At 39.2% G+C, this 17,460-nt stretch overlaps 2 protein-coding genes across 4 annotated transcripts; one reads left to right on the top strand and one right to left on the bottom strand.

The window, feature by feature from the left end:
- Nucleotides 1-455: 455 nt before the first annotated feature.
- Nucleotides 456-4,331, bottom strand: ccnj (cyclin J). Its single transcript, XM_055169751.2, has 6 exons — nucleotides 4,159-4,331; nucleotides 3,765-3,840; nucleotides 3,463-3,673; nucleotides 2,996-3,295; nucleotides 2,514-2,673; nucleotides 456-1,328 (listed from the first exon to the last, which is right to left on the bottom strand). Exons 2-6 carry the CDS (start codon nucleotides 3,831-3,833, stop codon nucleotides 974-976), a joined length of 1,095 nt encoding a protein of 364 aa, XP_055025726.1. The 5' UTR covers nucleotides 3,834-3,840; nucleotides 4,159-4,331; the 3' UTR covers nucleotides 456-973.
- Nucleotides 3,857-14,557, top strand: znf518a (zinc finger protein 518A). 3 transcript variants are annotated; one of them, XM_073873492.1, is made up of 3 exons: nucleotides 3,857-4,003; nucleotides 7,693-9,843; nucleotides 12,728-14,557. In XM_073873492.1, exons 1-3 carry the CDS (start codon nucleotides 3,934-3,936, stop codon nucleotides 13,426-13,428), a joined length of 2,922 nt encoding a protein of 973 aa, XP_073729593.1. In that variant the 5' UTR covers nucleotides 3,857-3,933; the 3' UTR covers nucleotides 13,429-14,557. The 3 variants fall into 3 exon arrangements, with proteins under 3 accessions (XP_073729593.1, XP_055025724.2, XP_055025725.2); XM_055169749.2 differs by having other exon boundaries at nucleotides 3,860-4,003; nucleotides 12,641-14,557; XM_055169750.2 differs by lacking the exon at nucleotides 3,857-4,003 and adding an exon at nucleotides 5,697-5,951 and having other exon boundaries at nucleotides 12,641-14,557.
- The last annotated feature ends 2,903 nt before the right edge of the window (nucleotides 14,558-17,460 follow it).

Genomic DNA, 17,460 nt, shown 5'->3' with positions numbered 1-17,460 from the left:
GCATTATTCTCATAGCAGGAGCAAGCTTTTTTAAATGCTGCAGACACAATAACCATATTTAAAATCCAATCATGTAAAAAAAACATAAGACAAAAAAAATCAAATGTGGCTATTAGTTTGGACATTTTGGCTATACCCTACTGAAAAAAAAAACTCTTGCTAAAACCAGCATAAGCTGGCGAGCTGTTTTTTGCTGTCTCCCAGCTTGGTTTTACCTGGTTTAGCCGTTTTGTCACTTTTAAGCTGGTCAGGCTGGAAGACCAGCTGACCCACCAGCTTTGCCATGCTGGGAGGACCAGCTTAAACCAGTTTACTTCTACTTTAAACCAGCTAAAAGCAGTTACCATCTTATGCTGGTCTTAGCTGGATTTTTCAGTAGGCTTTGGTAAAATTGACAAGGATGCAGTGACTTTTTTAATTAAACGCTCCAAAATCTACACAGCCCAGTGAAAATATAAAACTAAATCTAGCTACAACAGAAATGTAGCATTTTTATTAAAATAAAAATTAACACTGTATCAAAGTGCATTTATAGGGTCGCAAGACAATAGGTCTACATTCAATGAGGTAGAGTAAATTAACAGTTGCAAAACTTGCTTGTGTAAGTAAAAACCACAGTAATCTCTTGTACAAAGTTACTTCACACGTGCGTGATATTTTTTTTACGATACATGCCGGTAAATCATATTTTTACTATTCAGTAAACATAACACAACAAATGAAATCGCACAAGGTCGAGTTCAGTGGGTGATGCGCATGAGCATCATAATATTGCACATTTCTGATTACCTGCCACCTCTTTATCAACACTAAAGTGATCAAACACTTTTCACCTTAATTCTTTAAAATAAAAAGACAGAATTCAGCAGCCCATTGGTAGCATGTCAGAGCAGTGGGTTTCCATCCTGTGTTGGTATTCCCAATGCACACATTAAAGCTAACTCCCGTGCCGTGTTGTGGTCCAGTCAGTCAATCACCTGTCAAAGCAAGGTGCCGGGCAGGGGTACAGTGTGTTCACCTGATAAGCCCTATTGGGCATATTCACTTTGGCATCCATTGGTACAGACATGGTCTGGGTCTGCCCAAGCCCATGCAAAGAGGCTGTGGAGACCTGCATTGAGGCTGTATGTGTCAAGTATGTTGCAGGGCCCGGAGCGGACACCACCACCGGCTGGCAGTTCTGCTGGACGTACTGTGAGTTTGGACGTTGAATGTACTGATGCAAAGTCACGCTTTGACCTTGGACAGGGTACACCGACTGCGCAGACTGAGCGCTTGGCTGCTGGCATTTCTGCTTGTTTGCTTCCTTTACATCACTGTCGTGGGCACTGGGGGAGATACAGAGAGAGAATATATTTAACGGTTAAAACAGGCAGGGTTCCCACACCTTAGTTAACTTCAAATTCAAGGACTTTCCAGGTCCAATACTCTCAAATTCAAGGACTAAATGTGGGGATACATTTCAAGTGAGAGCAAGGTTACATTCGTGTTACTTTTTAAGATACATTGTTACAGTTCCATTTCGAGGGAACTCGCGCTGCGTCACTGCAGTGACACTTTGGGGACGCCTTCAGGGGTAAGTGCGTCTGAATGTGTATATCAAATTCAACCAATGGTGAAGCTTAACGACAAAGACAGGGTGACGTGAGAGCCAGGAAGTATATTGCTATCTGAAATACTGCCAAAGAGGGCTTTACAGGGACGCAGGAAGTATGGCAAGGGAGGCGCAGTGTCTCATTCCCTTCACAGGAAACAACAATTACATACGTAACCCGAGACGTTTTCATGTGTCAAACACAACTATGCAAAAAAGCATTTTGGTATGAATCAGTATTCACTTACAGAAGATATAAGCATTTAAAGCGAATAGTTTAGCCTACACAAGACAGGGAATAATATGGATTTTTTGCCTTGCATAAAATAGATTCAAGGACTTTCAATGACCTGTATCTATGTATGTATATTTTCAAAAACTTCACAGGGCCTTGAATTATTTTCCCCAGATTCACAAACTTTCAAAGATTTCAAGGACCCGTGGGACAGCAAATTAAACTAAAGGGGGTCGCACACCGGCCCGCAGCTCAGCGTCGTGCCACGTTGAGTCGCGTCTAGGACAACTCGGAGGTATCGTAAGCTGGAAGCGCATATTAAATAGCGCATGCTTCGTCAGATCACGTCTACTTAAAAATGCAAAATATACGTTAGCAGCCAAGGATATTTATTAATGATTTGGGACAAATATTATGTTATTAAATGTTTAACTATGTGAGTGGCGCAACAGGGATTTGAGCAACTTCCTGAGTCGTAGCTGGGCGCCGCAGACAGGCGCAACCTGTCGGCGCCGGTGTGCGTATACTCATAGAAAGCAATGTGTTCAAGTTTTTTAGAACGGCGCTGAGCTGCGCGGGCGGTGTGTGACCCCCTTAAGGCAGACTCCATTTTCTTATAATTTACTGCTCTGTCTTAAAGCAGTGATTCTGAACACAGAAAAAAAATAATGAAGCCAAACTCACAGTAAAAGTCGCTCCACGCATGGTAACAACTGTTCCCAGCTGTAAGCTGAAAGACACTGGAGTCGTGGAGGCCAGGTTGGAGACAAACGCAAGATTACTCGAGAAGAAGCCACACACGCTGCGGCAACCAAAGAGGGAACGTATCTCAGAAATACATGATCTTTAAGAAAAAAAGAGAGAAAATGTGTTTTAAGTGAGAAAAATGCCTCTTCTTGTTTATGCTCGTTTCAAACAGCAAGAATTTATGTTAAAAAAGAAAAATGGGGGGAAAAATCTACACTTTAAAACAAATAACTACTCGGTGGGTTGTTGAATTAAGACATTTGACAAGTTAGGTGTGCGTTTTACAAAAAAATATCAACACTCATGGAACATTTCTCAACCAATCAGAATAAAGCATTCAACAGGCCCGTGGTATAACTGCAAATAACAGATTGACACTGACAAAAGATCCATGCAGCTGAACTTTTTAACCTGGGCACCTTGTAAAGAGACCTCCAAGAAATAATCAGCATATTTGGACATGTACAGCATGGTTTTCTCCATGCATGCCATCGGCCAGCCATCGTGCAGGTCCGACTCATTCACGGCGACGGGCAGGTAGTATTCTATAAAGTGGGCCGCCGTGGGGAGGTACAGGTTCCACTGAAACGTCTCCAAAAGCAACAGCTCCATGTGCAGGAGACCCTGTTTGCTCAGCACCAGGTTCATTGAGCTCATACAACCCAGACTGTTGAGCGTCTCCAGCTTTGGGACACGGTCTTCTCTCTCCTCAAACTTACCTGGAAAATCAAAAGGAGACAGGTTAGCATCACAACCAGGCAACGTCTGAATATTGATTTCACGACTAAAGAAAATAAAACAACAGACAAAACTAAGGATCCTATTAAATTAGGAATCATTGTACATTTCAGCTGATTTTACAATGCTGCATTGATCAAATACTTACTGGCTAAAAGCAAACAGGACAGTGCTACCATGTGAAGCTGCTGTACTGATATGTCGTAGCGGTCCATGAATAGGTCCAGAAGATAAACAGCAAGGTGTCTGGCCGCCGGGCACAGCTTGAAACGATTGCTTACTATAGCAATGAGATCTGCAAAGTATCGTCTCAGGCTTAGCTGTGGAGATTGGCCTTTGTACACAGGCAACCGCAGCTCCTGAAACAGAAATGTAATTTTTGGGTGAACTGTTGCTTTAAATTGCACATGCATGCCATCAAAACAAAATAGATCACAATGAAATACACACTTTGTAACGCAGGGCCTGGTAGATGTCCTCTGCAAGTTCCCCCTTCCACCACTGACCCTCCAGCTCCATTGATGTGCTGAAATATGATGTTTCTGGATCAGATTCATTGAGCAGAAGCGTTTCTGTGCATCTCAAGACAGACTAAAGCGCTAGTAAAACAATCAGACTGATGAAGATCAGACTGCTGGAGCTCATGATTGTCAATCAGGAGGAGACAACAACCCCAACTCTTTATCAAGGTATTGGATGACACCAAATGAGAACAGATCGCAACAACGTGACAATCTGGTTGAATCTAGATAACAACTTCATACATATTTACATTTCAAATGCTCGCTATGAAGAGAAGACAATTAAAACTTTAAGTGAACGCTTAAACCAGAACAACACTTACCCTACACGGACACGCCTGCATACAGACAGCGCAATGCAAACTTCAACAAAAACTTTGTGGGGTCACAAAAGTAAAACTGAAGTTAAACGCGTAGTGCTCTTCAGCGTGTGTGAAAACACCGGAGCAGAGTAACAATAGTGTGAGCACATTGATAATCTCAGCCAATGAAAGAGCGCGTTACAAATATAGCGCACCGTGAACGACTAATCAGGATGAAGCTTACATCAGCGTCATCGGTGTGCTTGAAACTTTGCTGCAGATTTCTTTACTCCTTCACTTCATTTGTCCCAGCTGTATTAACGCTGTATAAAACATTAAATAGACGAAGTTTACGTATTTTAACGTAAAGCTGGTTGATTAGTTTGTTGTTTTTACTTAATTAAGTTTTATTTTAATTGTTATTTACTTTTGTCAAGATCTTGGCTTTCAAAAATAATGTTTTAAATACTATACAAAAAACCCTATTGACACAAATTTGTTTACATTAATTGAAGTTGAGCATGATTCTTACAAAACTGAAATTTGATGCAATTATTTTAGAAATACTTTTAAAAATTATTATTTCTACTGCATTAACAGTTAATTTGCCAAGCCCAGCTCCTTATATTTTATTCATGATACACCTCTTTATTTTAACTTAAAATACAGATCTTGCAGTGCTGTTTATTCTTTACAATGTTTTACCACACATTTCTGAAACATGAATTTAACAACTTATACAACAGTTGTATAAACTACCAAAAGACCAATGTCAACATATAATTGTCTTTTCAAAATACTGTATGGCTGCTAAATCCTTATGGTACAAATTTCAGGTATGCAACAAAAATATTTCAGATTTAATATAAAACAGGGCACATAACAACAACCTTATTAACAGCCTACAACATTATTTCAGCATATAATGGTCACACATAGTTTATAATTAAATAAGCACATATTTAATAGCAAACTGTTGCTATTATTATCATTATGTGTATGTTTTAGATGTTTTCACATTATCTTTCAAAAGTATTAAGTAGGTTTTCACTTTTTTTTTACTTATTAATTTGTCATTGTCCTGGTGATTATGGTCACTCATTACTTACTGTCCTTGAAGGTAAAGTTTGCTCATGGGGTCCAGCTGAGAAGGGGCACACCCCCAAAATTTGCTTCTTTTCACAATGAGCTGCAGGGTGTACGATCTTTCATGGCCAGTAGTGTACAAATGCCTTCAGTAAAACCTACAGACTGATGTAAACATGCTGGTTTGTAGCAAATTGTAAGCTAAATTTTAAGTAATCATATCCTTTCCAGTGCTTAATCATATGTTTTCTTTTTATCACTGATTCGTTACAAATGTTACATTTGCCTCCCATCTCCCATAATGAATGTTATTTGGACCTAAATAGTCATTATTCAAATACAAAAATATAATACTTTTTGTGTCATTTGCAACAAATAATGTCTATACTCTCAGTATATGTGCATTCTTCTTGCCTGATATTGCAGCTTTACTTTATCAATGTAAGTTACAACAGTATAAGTAATAAACTGTTGTTTCTATATATAGAGGAAGCGCAGGATGTGTTTGAGCTGTACACAATTTAAGTCCTGTTGCATGTGCCAAAGAACTCACAAACAGAAACTGCGTAACTTGCTAGAAATATTTAGCGCAGTAGATGTCATCAAATTGACATGTATTTAGTGACAAGCAGGTAATCCAGTGTTTGTTAAGCCTCGAGCTGCTGTTGTGTTTGTGCCCGGATTGAAGTGTCATGGCTGCCTCGCGCTGCTAAAAGGATTAAAGCGCTGTAAGTCTCATTCACTTCTACAGCTTTAATTCAACCATACGCGTTCTCTGATATCCATGAAGTAAACTTTGACTTTAAAAGAAATTAAAGTTCTTGACGTATTTATGCAATGTTGCACGCGCACAGTGTGACCTGAGAGACAGGCAGTTTGAAACATGTTTGTTGGTTAACTTTACATAAACATACAGACTGCGTGCTGTGTAAACTCATTACATTGCGTCAAATGGATCTAAAACGTTTTTTAAAAACTTTATTACGCGTTCGTTGCATTGTGATAGAGGATATAACGAAAGACCTGCGCTACAGGTGCAAACTAACTTGGTAATTTATCTTGTGCAACTCCAAGTGCACTGTCTGCACGTCTGTGTTTTTGTCATATTTTATTCATGTATATTGAAATATGTCTGCCATATGGACTGTTATGTACATAAAAATGTGCACTGTAGTGGTACAGTCATATGTGTTTAGATACATTGTGTGGTTGTGAGTTATTGTGTTAGCATGGTGCTTTTTAGGGTTCTAGCTTTTCTCCAAACAAGATTGTGCTGACTCTTGTTTGTCCAATATAAGATTTGCTCACTTTAGCCTATATGAAAGTAACTATTAGTAAAATAATGCATATTTTCATTAGGTTTATAGGTGCATTCAAAAAATGAGATATACTAGTTTAGGTAAAAGGTCATTTTTCATTTGTAGGATATATTTTTAGCAAACTTAGTGCAGCTACACGTGACAATATCGTAGTATCTTTGCAAAGTAATTTACCCTGAAATGTTTGTAATAACATTTATTTGTAATAATAGCGTTACTATAGATCAGTGCTGCCCTAACTCGCTAGAGTGTGAAACTGAGAAAAATGACTTTAAAGTTTAGACTTAAAGTGAGTTTCAGTTGTCAGTTAATTTCTTCTTTATTTTTATTTTCTCGAAAACACATAAAATTGTCTCAAGATACTAATGCAAATAATAAAGGAGGTCTTGAATGTCTCAAAAATATCAATTAGTAATTTTTGACCAAAAACGAAGTTACTGCCTTTTGCCTTTGTAGGGCAGGGTGGTTCTCAAACTTTTTGGCGTGCCCCCCCCCCCCCCCTTGTTTGGGGCGCATCCCTTTGCGCCCCTCTCTAATGTGACTTTATGACATAACAATCTCAAACTTAAAATTTGAATAAAATAAAACAAAACATATTAAATTATACAATGTAGTGCTGTTGGTTATTAGCTGTATTTGAGGTTTAAAGGTGCAATGTGTAACTTTTAGAAGAATCTCTTGACAGAAATGTAATATAATATTTATAACTATATTATTAGTGGTGTATAAAGACCTTATGTAATGAACTGTATTGTTTTATTACCTTAGAATGACCCGTTTTTTTTCTACATACATCGCGGGTCTCCATAGAAGTTGCCATCATGTTTCTACAATAGCCCTAAATGGACAAACTGTTCTACAGAGCGCATTTCGTACCTACATTGTCTTAGACTACAACATGTTTGTCCTTTGGCTACCGTAGCTTCTCATTGCGTCCGAAATTGAGGTTGGTTGCAAATCGCAATCTCACGGCTAGATGTCGTTAAAAAAACTGTATCTTTAATTGCACAGAATGTCTGATTAATTATTGTATTATAAAAATGTAATAAAACTGGGGCCTCCTGGCACCATCTCACACCCCTCGGTTTGAGTACCAAGTTTGAGAGTATTTTATGTTTTTTATTATAAATGACATTTTCTCTTGTTTTAGGGCTGTGTGCATCCAATATGAATGTGGGCGATGTCAATCCAGAAGCTTGTGCCAAGTCCGATGCTCGAGTTGAGAATGAAGAAAAGAACTGGCATAAACGTCTACGACTCAGGAAAAACTCCTTTATGTCTTCCTTCAAACGAAACACTGTGAAACAGAAGAAGAAAGTCACAAATCAGAAACATGGACAAAGAGCTGCAGAAACATTTGAGGAACCATCTCAGAATCTCCAGCAAGGTCAAGCAGTGGAAAACTCGAAGAACAAACTCATGTTCTCATGTTCGGTATGCAAGGACGGCACCTCGTTCAGGCCTAGTGAATTAATAGTGCATTTTAAAACCATCCATGATGGAAGTAGCCCAGTGTTCACTTGCGACGTGTGCGACTTCTCCACGCCAGTATTCTCAACGCTCCAACAGCACAGAATAAAACACAAGGACTGTATGTTTACTTGCGAGGTTTGTAAAGACGACATCCAGCTCACATTTCCTCAACTAACCAAACACTTTCAAACTCATCACACTTTGAAGGATCAATACCACTGCCAAACATGCCAATTCTCTGTCAAGGAGATCAAACAGTTTATGTGTCATTTGTGTCTGCCCAACACATCGCCAATAAAAAACGGTCATGAAGAAAACCTTACTAATGGCAGGTCTAAAAGCGACCTGTTGGGTGAAACTGCAGGTACGGCACAGAAGGAAGATGTCCTGAAGCATCTGACTGCCGCGTGTCGTCACAGATGGAGTAGAAGAAACTGGTGGAGAAAGCGAGAACCTGCATCCAAACAAGAGTTTAATATTTTACTTACAAAACCTCAAGCACACTGGGTGTCTCCAGTATCTTCCTATTCAGCCTCAGGTTTGCTGGACAATCATGGAGTCTTGTTAGATCCAGAGAAAACTCTTGAGGAGACGCAGCAGTTTCTTGAAAGGACAGTAAGTGGTGGTAAAAAATGGCCTGTATTCCTCAAAACCGAGCAGGATTTCACTTCTCTTAGCCAGACTGCACCCTCCATGCCAAGAGTAAGACGAGGTAGTACACCCCATCCAGACCTGCGTAACACTGGGAAAGATAAGCTCACTGGTCTTATAGAAACGAGCAACATATCTGTTCCCCCAGACTGCACTACGAAGGTGGTCGGGTTTAAGATGGTGGATGGAAAAAAGCATGTGGTCCTCAAAGTCATTCCAACGAGCAACCAACATATTTTGGCCTCAAAGGGTGTTGAATGTGGAACTTGCAGTCCGACACCAAATGATCAGACATTGGTTAATGGCTTTGATGGTGAGTTGACATCTCAGACTAAGAAGACTCAGGGACAATGTGAAGATCAGCAGGACTATCTTTATGCATTTGCTAAGAGGAGAAAAAGACAAGATGCTGGTCACCACACAGATCTCAACACATACATCAGTGACTCAGGAGATCCCAATCACAATGTAGCAGGTCATCAAAGTACCAAAGAGCCGCTGTTATGCTATAATGTTACATCGGACCCTAACAGCAATTCAGTCAGCGGTGAAGAAAGCAGAGTCATGTTGAAGCAAGTATTTCCCTTTGCTGTGGAGGATGTTTGTAATCCAAATACAGAAAAAGTCAAAGCCCACATTGAGTCTGAGGAAAACTTTACCACGAGCCAAAGAGATTCTGGTTGTCATAGTGATCTGGCCTCATGTCCATCTTCTGATACAGGTTCATCAGAAGAGAGGTGTCATTCATTTGTACCTTTGGTGTCTGAGAAAGAGCAAAATCCAGCAAAATATTCAAACATCACAGATGAAGGATTAGAGGAAGATACTTCAGAAATGGAGTTTCTGAACACAGATTCGTGCATTGAGAGCTGTTTGGTCTCAGAGTTTGATGGTTCTCCTTTGAAAGATCTGAGTGAATCTTTCTGTCATTTTCAAAGTGGAGTTGAGGATCTGTTATTCCACAGCAGTGGCGATGAGTGCACAAACAACATGGACCCCAGAGATCCTCTGCTCCCTATAGGTCAGTATGACTGTGAAATGTTAACAGCTCTGAGAGGATCACGCAGCGCTGCCGACGAGCTGCCATTAACAACAGTCAAACATTTACTGGATGGACCAGCCGCTGATCTCGCAATATCTTCAGATAACAGCACTGACTGCCTGCCTAACACCGGAGGTAAGCAATACATGTGTGTTTTAGTTGCAACACACTAAATGTCTTTAGTCACACACAAGTTGAAGTCATCAGTTTAGTAGTTAAGTAGCTTTTTCAGTGACAAGTAAGATAGTAGTAAGCTTTAAAGGTTTATCATGAAGTTTTAGTTATATTTTAGTTGTTCTGGTTGTAAGGTTTGGGTCTTTTATTTAAATAATAAAAAATATTTAATTTGATATTATGATATGCAATAGTTTGGGATTTTAAAATAATGCCTACAGTTTTTCAGCAATTGAAAATGATGGCATTACCAGTAAAAAGTGGAACAGACTTTTCACCCAAAATTTCAATTTTGTCATAATTTACTCAACCTCATGCTGTTTTAGACCTGTTTGAAAGAAAATATTTTGATAAATGATGGTAAAAGCACACAGCTGATTGTAACCATTGACTTCCATAGTAGGAAAAACATTCCTATGGAATTCAATAGGAACCGTCAACCCTGTGCTTACCATATGTTATCAAAATATCTTCATCATCATTTATCACAATACTTCCATAGTATATAAAAATGTCTTCTTTTGGGATCATCAGAAAAATACATTTGTAAACAACATGAGAGTGAGTAAATTAAAGGGATAGTTCGGCCAAAAACGATATTAAACCCATGATTTACTCACCCCCAAGCTGTCCGAGTTGCATATGTCCATCGTTTTTCAGACAAACACATTTTCTGATATTTTAGAAAATATTTTAGATCTTTCTGTTCATTAAATGTAATGTTACGGGGTCCAGCAATAGTCCACGACCTTCAAGTCCAAAAAAGTGCGTCCATCCTTCACAAATTAAATCCAAACGGCTCCAGGATGATAAACAAAGGTCTTCTGTGGGTAATCCGTGCGGTGTTGTTGTAGAAATATCCATATTTAAAATGTTATTAACGTTATAAACTACCTTCCGGTAGCGCCGCCATCTTAGACTCAGGAGAGAGTATTAGCGTAGTGTACGAACTTTTCTTAGTGACGTATGACAAATTCGGAGGGCGGGGGCACAGAGCAGCAGCAGAGAAACCTGTACGCTGCGTAAGCTCTCATCCTGAATGCGCATCACTCCAAAATGGCGGCGCTACCGGAAGGTAGTTTATAACGTTAATAACATTTTAAATATGGATATTTCTACAACAACACCGCACGGATTACCCACAGAAGACCTTTGTTTATCATCCTGGAGCCGTTTGGATTTAATTTGTGAAGGATGGACGCACTTTTTTAGACTTGAAGGTCGTGGACTATTGCTGGACCCCGTAACATTACATTTAATGAACAGAAAGATCTAAAATATTTTCTAAAATATCAGAAAATGTGTTTGTCTGAAAAACGATGGACATATGCAACTCGGACAGCTTGGGGGTGAGTAAATCATGGGTTTAATATCGTTTTTGGCCGAACTATCCCTTTAAGACCGCATTTTCATTTTTGGGTTAACTATCCCTTTTAATAACATTTTAAAGGAAAACACCACCGTTTTCAATAATTTACTATGTTCTTACCTAAACTTTTATTAATTAATACATACTTATCTTTTTTCAATGTGTGCCCTTTTACCATGGGTTCACACCAGCCGCGTTTGAGGCGTCAAATTTGCATTTACCGCGTCTAGTTTGGCGCTTGAACATTGTGAGTTTACTCGATTCATTCGCGCATGAAAGCCGCACGTAAAATTCTAGTCATCGAGACATTCATGCGGAAATTTGCGTCATGGGAGGGGGTTCTGCGACTCCGCTCGTTCCTGTAATCGCGTAACTACTAGAGCAAGGTCCTGATTGGTTAACTAGGCGTGTTTTCCCGCCAATGTTCAAATTTTTCAACTCTTGCGTTTGCCGCGGCAAACACTTAATTTGCGCCATTCGTGCGAAGGAGGTGGAATTGCGTCTACCGTGCTGCGCTAAACACTTCATTCGCGCCGCGAGACCTCCAGATGTGCGCCAACGCGTCTTCATATTGACTTAACATTGAAATCACTCGCGCTTGATGCCTCTACCGCGGCTGGTGTGAACGCAGCATTAATCTTTGTACAGCGCCTCATGAATGTGTTGGCATTTAGCCTAGCCTCATTCATGCCTATGGCTCCAAACAGAGATGAATTTAGATGCCACCAAACACTTCCATGTTTTCCTTATTTAAAGACTGTTACATGAATAGCTACACGAGTAAGTATGGGGGCACAAAATAAACTTTTTTTTGGAACCATGGGAATGAATGGGGCTGGGCTAAATGCTAACACATTCACGAAGCGCTGTACAGGGATTGGGGGTGCACGCATTTAAAAAAGATAGATATGTATTAATTCGTTTAGGTTGAGGTAAGAACATAGTAAAATGTTGAAAACGGTGGTGTTTCCCTTAACATAAATAACAAGGAGTGATATATTAAATATCAATATATTGATTAGCCATATACTATACTAAAAAAAATGCTGGGCTTTTGACCCATGGTTGGTTCAAAAAGGGACAAATTCAGTGGTTGGGTCAAAAAGGGACAAACCCAGTGGTTATGTTATAAATCAACCTTTGCTGGGATGTTTTAACCAATGGTTGGGTCAAATACAAACATTTTATATGTTAATTTAACCCAACGTTTGGATTTGTGCCTATTTGGCCTAAATATGTTTTAAAAATAAGCCAGCATTTTTTGGAGTATACTTCTAATACATCATCTAATACAATGACTTTCAGACATATTAAAGTGTGCCGCAAAGTCTAAATATCCTTTTTGGGGCCGGTAAAGAGTTAATTCTGTCTTTTATTTTTTTCTGTCAGGTACAAACTCGCAATCTGAGCCTATCAGCACAGACATCTTCTCTACCCTGTTTGCTAATACAGATTCTTGTAATTCTGCTCCTCTAGTCGTTGAATCTCACAATCACAGCGTAACAGAGTCCAGCATTCCTCTCACATCACTGTACGAATCAGCATTGAACCAGAAAAAAGTAATAGAAGTGTTGTTAAAAGACTCTCAAGAAGCTGATACCAAATCCCAGAAGCCATCGAGTTTAGGAGAGAGTGACATCACTGCATCCATCCTACACTGGGAACCTGTTCCTCGAGATGTCCTGAGAACTCTTAGACTGAAACCCTACTGTACTTCACAGTTCATTAAAGTACCACGTGATAACCAACCTGTCGTAGTTCTCAACCATCCTGACACCGATATTCCAGAGGTCACGAATATCATGAAAGTCATCCAGAAACACAAAGGAGCCGTGCGTCGAGTCTCACTGTCTCGAAAAACTCTCAGCGCCCTGTCTGAGTTTTCCTGCAATGCCTTTCGGAATAACGGAGTAGCTGACTGTCACGTGTCCCACTGTAGGAGAGCTTGGCCGGATGGGACGGTTAAAGAAAGATTTAGCCTGAAACTGAGGCTGAAGAGAGTCTGTGGAACGAAGTATACCGTGGTACCAGCATTGTCGGATAGCGTCGCACTACAGCCTACGTTCAGATGCTGGTTTTGCGGACGGCTTTTCCGAAACCAAGAGGCCTGGGTAGGTCACGGACAGAGACATCTAACAGAGGCGACCAGGGGCTGGAATCAGATCTTTAACAGATAGACCGGGTGTGATGTGAAGGCAATAATGTTTGACACAATCAGGGTTAAATCTCAGGGTGAGAAATATACTGTTCCTCATGTGGTCCAAATCTAGGGATATTTCTTTTATTAATTATTTTCTGGTGACAATTTATTTTATTAAATACTGAAGACTTATTTATTATGTTCCAAAATGTGAAAGCAAATTGTTTAATAGACAAAAATGTAGCCGAGACCTCAGGTAATGTCATTGTGTTCGACTGCTGTTTGTGTAATACTAATTTCTGTTGGCTTGAACGCCGAGCTGTTCTGTCAGGCAATACGAGTTTAAAAAGACTGAACATTGTGTTTGAAGTATAAGACATCTGTTTGTCATACTTTATGCAGTTTTGCATTAATTTTTGTTTTTGGCATTGAAAAACTTGTTGAAACCATAACTGCTAGATGTTTCCGTTCATTGACTTAAACAAGGCTTCGAAAAGTTTACAGACGTGAAGTGGTTTATTGTTTCTCTTTGGAGAAGACGGTGTGACTGTTGAAGATGACTTTTAAAGGTGCTTTAGCTTCTTATTTGTTATTGCCTGTACATAGCATTAGTTGTAACTACACCAGAGTATATGCAAACCTACAGTAACTGAAATTCTGTGTTTTATTTATGCTAAACATCTTCATATTTATTTTCTCAGCCGTTTTGTTGTTTGATTATAAGTTTAATCAAAGCATTAATTTAATACCACATATATATCTAGTTGTTAGTGTGTTTACTATTACAATTCTTAGATAGTTGTAAACTTTATTATCATTTATTGAGACAAGCATTTTTTTTCAGATCGGTATCTGATCAGTGTAATAATAATTTGTGTAATGGCTTTATTTTAATCAGGTAAGGAATCTTACTGATGTGATTGCACTTAAATGTGATGATAATCATGTGATGACAAATATTGACAGAATATTTAAAGATGAATCTTCTTCAGGTCTCTCATCCACTCCACTTGAAAACCAAAGTGTATATGTCTCTTATGTTTGTAGAAAGTGCTTGTGTTGTATACAAACAGCTGTGATTGTCACCTTATATTGCAGAAGTGCCTCTTTCTAACCCTAAGACTGTTGAGTCCTAGCTGTGATAAATAAATCATTATTTTAAAGAACATGTTATAGCATGAGGATTCATTTGTATTTTTAAATGATAGCTAAGTTTGCTTTTCTTTTTATCGTGTTTCAGATAATATATACATTACTGTACAAGTTATATATGAGGAGTATGCTTCTATTTGGTTTCATTTAGGCTAGTGCAGAATAATGAAGTCTTCTTTCTTAATATTTTTTAATTCCTAAAAATATAGTAAATGTTTATTTACCCATTTTAATAAAGGGTAGTAGGCCTTTACAATTCTTCCTAAATAGAAAAGGTCTGGTAACAAATGATTTATGTAACATTTTCACTGTTTCTTGTATGTTTACATATCAAACCTGGGGTTCTCAACCTTTTTTACTTCAAGCCACGTCTATTGTCCCCAACAATATTTGAAGGCCCCACACTCACAATTTCTACCAAATAAAATATTCTTGAGCAGGCACGTGCCCCTCGATTTTTTGAGCCAAATGGATCTTGCATGCAACTTTAAAATCAAAGAAGCGTCCATTACTTATTTTTTAATCTGTTTAATATGCACAATATTATAAATTCTGTGCTGCATGTCACTTTTTAGAGATTTTTTGCCGTTTTGATAGTGTTTTGATCATGTTACATACTTTATTTTGGCGGCAGGCGCTGCAGTCAGCACAGTCGCAGACGTCATCAGCGTTGCGCTCACTATGCGCGCTCACGAGCTCTTTGGTGTTGTTGCTGCATCTGCTATCTGAGGAATTAAAACGTGTAAGAAACGCTCACAACATTTCCAAACCCCAGTACGGTAATGTTCAGTTAACTCCTCTGTGTAGAAAATGTATGGTTTAAAATGTGACCCTCGAGACGTTATTAGTAGAAATTTCTAGATTCATCTTGGTACAACGCCAAAGTTCGCCAGAGTCCACGGAGGCGCGGAATCAAACATGCTCATATGAGGTAAAAATTTAATGCAAAAATCCGTTCTTCTAATAATTTTATCTAAACATATTTTTTTTAAATTATTATTGAACATTAAAAGCTTATGTCATTTTCGTTGTTTATATGCTTTATATATTTAAAATTACATACATTTAATAGGATAATGCAGTTGTTGTGCAAAATGCATTAATGACACAAATAAGTCATTAAACAAAACATGCCGTTTCAGATGTAAATATGATGCCAATGTGTCATTATTCCGACTGAATGGTATTTGATATAAAAGTTAGTCAACACTTGACTAAGGAGGTATTTGCATGAAGGCAGGGGCGCTCAGAATTGTTAGAAATGTAAGTGCCTGTGTATGCACAAATTTCTGTGAGCTGTGCACACTGCCCCCTTAAAAAATAATTGGTGCATGGGGCCCCTGGCTCCAACCATAATTAAATACACCTGAAGCAGCCATTTAAGGTCTTACTAGGCATACTAAAACTTTTAGGTAGGTGTGCTGAGGCAAGTTGGAGCTAAACTCTGCAGGACACCGGCCCTCCAGGACCGAAGTTGTCCATCGCTGTTCTAAAGTTTGGCGTAACTGGACAGATGTATATTTGTTACGAGAATAACCAAACACTAGGAAATATTTAGATTTTTAGTTCTTTTAATGCTTTTTTAAATTACTTAATTATTTTAATATTTAAAGAAAATCTTGACTGAGGCACCCTTGGAGTTTGTTCAGGCCCCCTGGTTGAGAAACACTGCTATATACGCTCAACTAAAGGATTATTAGGAACACCTGTTCAATTTCTCATTAATGCAATTATCTAATCAACCAACCACATGGCAGTTGCTTCAATGCATTTAGGGGTGTGGTCTTGGTTAAGACAATCTCCTGAACTCCAAACTGAATGTCAGAATGGGAAAGAAAGGTGTTTTAAGCAATTTTGAGCGTGGCATGGTTGTTGGTGCCAGACGGCCGGTCTGAGTATTTCTCAATCTGCTCAGTTACTGGGATTTTTACGCACAACCATTTCTAGGGTTAACAAAGAATGCTGTGAAAAGGGATGAACATCCAGTATGCGGCAGTCCTGTGGGCGAAAATGCCTTGTTGATGCTAGAGGTCAGAGGAGAATGGGCCGACTGATTCAAGCTGATAGAAGAGCAACTTTGACTGAAATATCCACTCGTTACAACCGAGGTATGCAGCAAAGCATTTGTGAAGCCACAACACGCACAACCTTGAGGTGGATGGGCTACAACAGCAGAAGATCCCACCGGGTACCACTCATCTCCACTACAAATAGGAAAAAGAGGCTACAATTTGCACGAGCTCACCAAAATTGGACAGTTGAAGACTGGAAAAATGTTGCCTGGTCTGATGAGTCTCGATTTCTGTTGAGACATTCAGATGGTAGAGTCAGAATTGGGCGTAAACAGAATGAGAACATGGATCCATCATTCCTTGTTACCACTGTGCAGGCTGGTGGTGGTGGTGTAATGGTGTAGGGGATGCTTTCTTGGCACATTTTAGGCCCCTTCGTGCCAATTGGGCATTGTTTAAATGTTACAGCCTACCTTAGCAATGTTTCTGACCATGTCCATCCCTTTATGACCACCATGTACCCATCCTCTGATGGATACTTCCAGCAGGATAATGCACCATGTCACAAAGCTCATATCATTTCAAATTGGTTTCTTGAACATTGACAATCAGTTCACTGTACTAAAATGGCCCCCACAGTCACCAGATCTCAACCCAATAGAGCATCTTTGGGATGTGGTGGAACGGGAGCTTCGTGCCCTGGATGTGCATCCCACAAATCTCCATCAACTGCACGATGCTATCCTATCAATATAGGCTAACATTTCTAAAGAATGCTTTCAGCACCTTGTTGAGTCAATGCCACGTAGAATTAAGGCAGTTCTGAAGGCGAAAGGGGGTCAAACACAGTATTAGTATGGTGTTCCTAATAATCCTTTAGGTGAGTGTAGATACACAGTATATTC

The sequence above is a fragment of the Misgurnus anguillicaudatus genome, chromosome 11, assembly GCF_027580225.2.
Source record: "Misgurnus anguillicaudatus chromosome 11, ASM2758022v2, whole genome shotgun sequence".
NCBI classification, from domain to species: Eukaryota; Metazoa; Chordata; class Actinopteri; order Cypriniformes; family Cobitidae; genus Misgurnus; species Misgurnus anguillicaudatus.
Note: the sequence above shows the minus strand (reverse complement) of the source record. Positions and strands in the feature narration are given on the sequence as shown.

Excerpts from the sequence above, each read along its gene's own strand:
- ccnj (XM_055169751.2), bottom strand. The coding sequence starts at position 3,833 with ATGGAGCTGGAGGGTCAGTGGTGGAAGGGGGAACTTGCAGAGGACATC. Across the intron at positions 2,674-2,995 it reads CTTGGAGGTCTCTTTACAAG|ATCATGTATTTCTGAGATAC; the intron begins GTGCCCAGGTTA and ends TTTTTCTTAAAG. Across the intron at positions 1,329-2,513 it reads TGCGTGGAGCGACTTTTACT|TGCCCACGACAGTGATGTAA; the intron begins GTGAGTTTGGCT and ends TATCTCCCCCAG.
- znf518a (XM_055169749.2), top strand. The coding sequence starts at position 3,934 with ATGAAGATCAGACTGCTGGAGCTCATGATTGTCAATCAGGAGGAGACA. Across the intron at positions 4,004-7,692 it reads AACCCCAACTCTTTATCAAG|GGCTGTGTGCATCCAATATG; the intron begins GTATTGGATGAC and ends CTCTTGTTTTAG. Across the intron at positions 9,844-12,640 it reads CTGCCTGCCTAACACCGGAG|GTACAAACTCGCAATCTGAG; the intron begins GTAAGCAATACA and ends TTTTTCTGTCAG.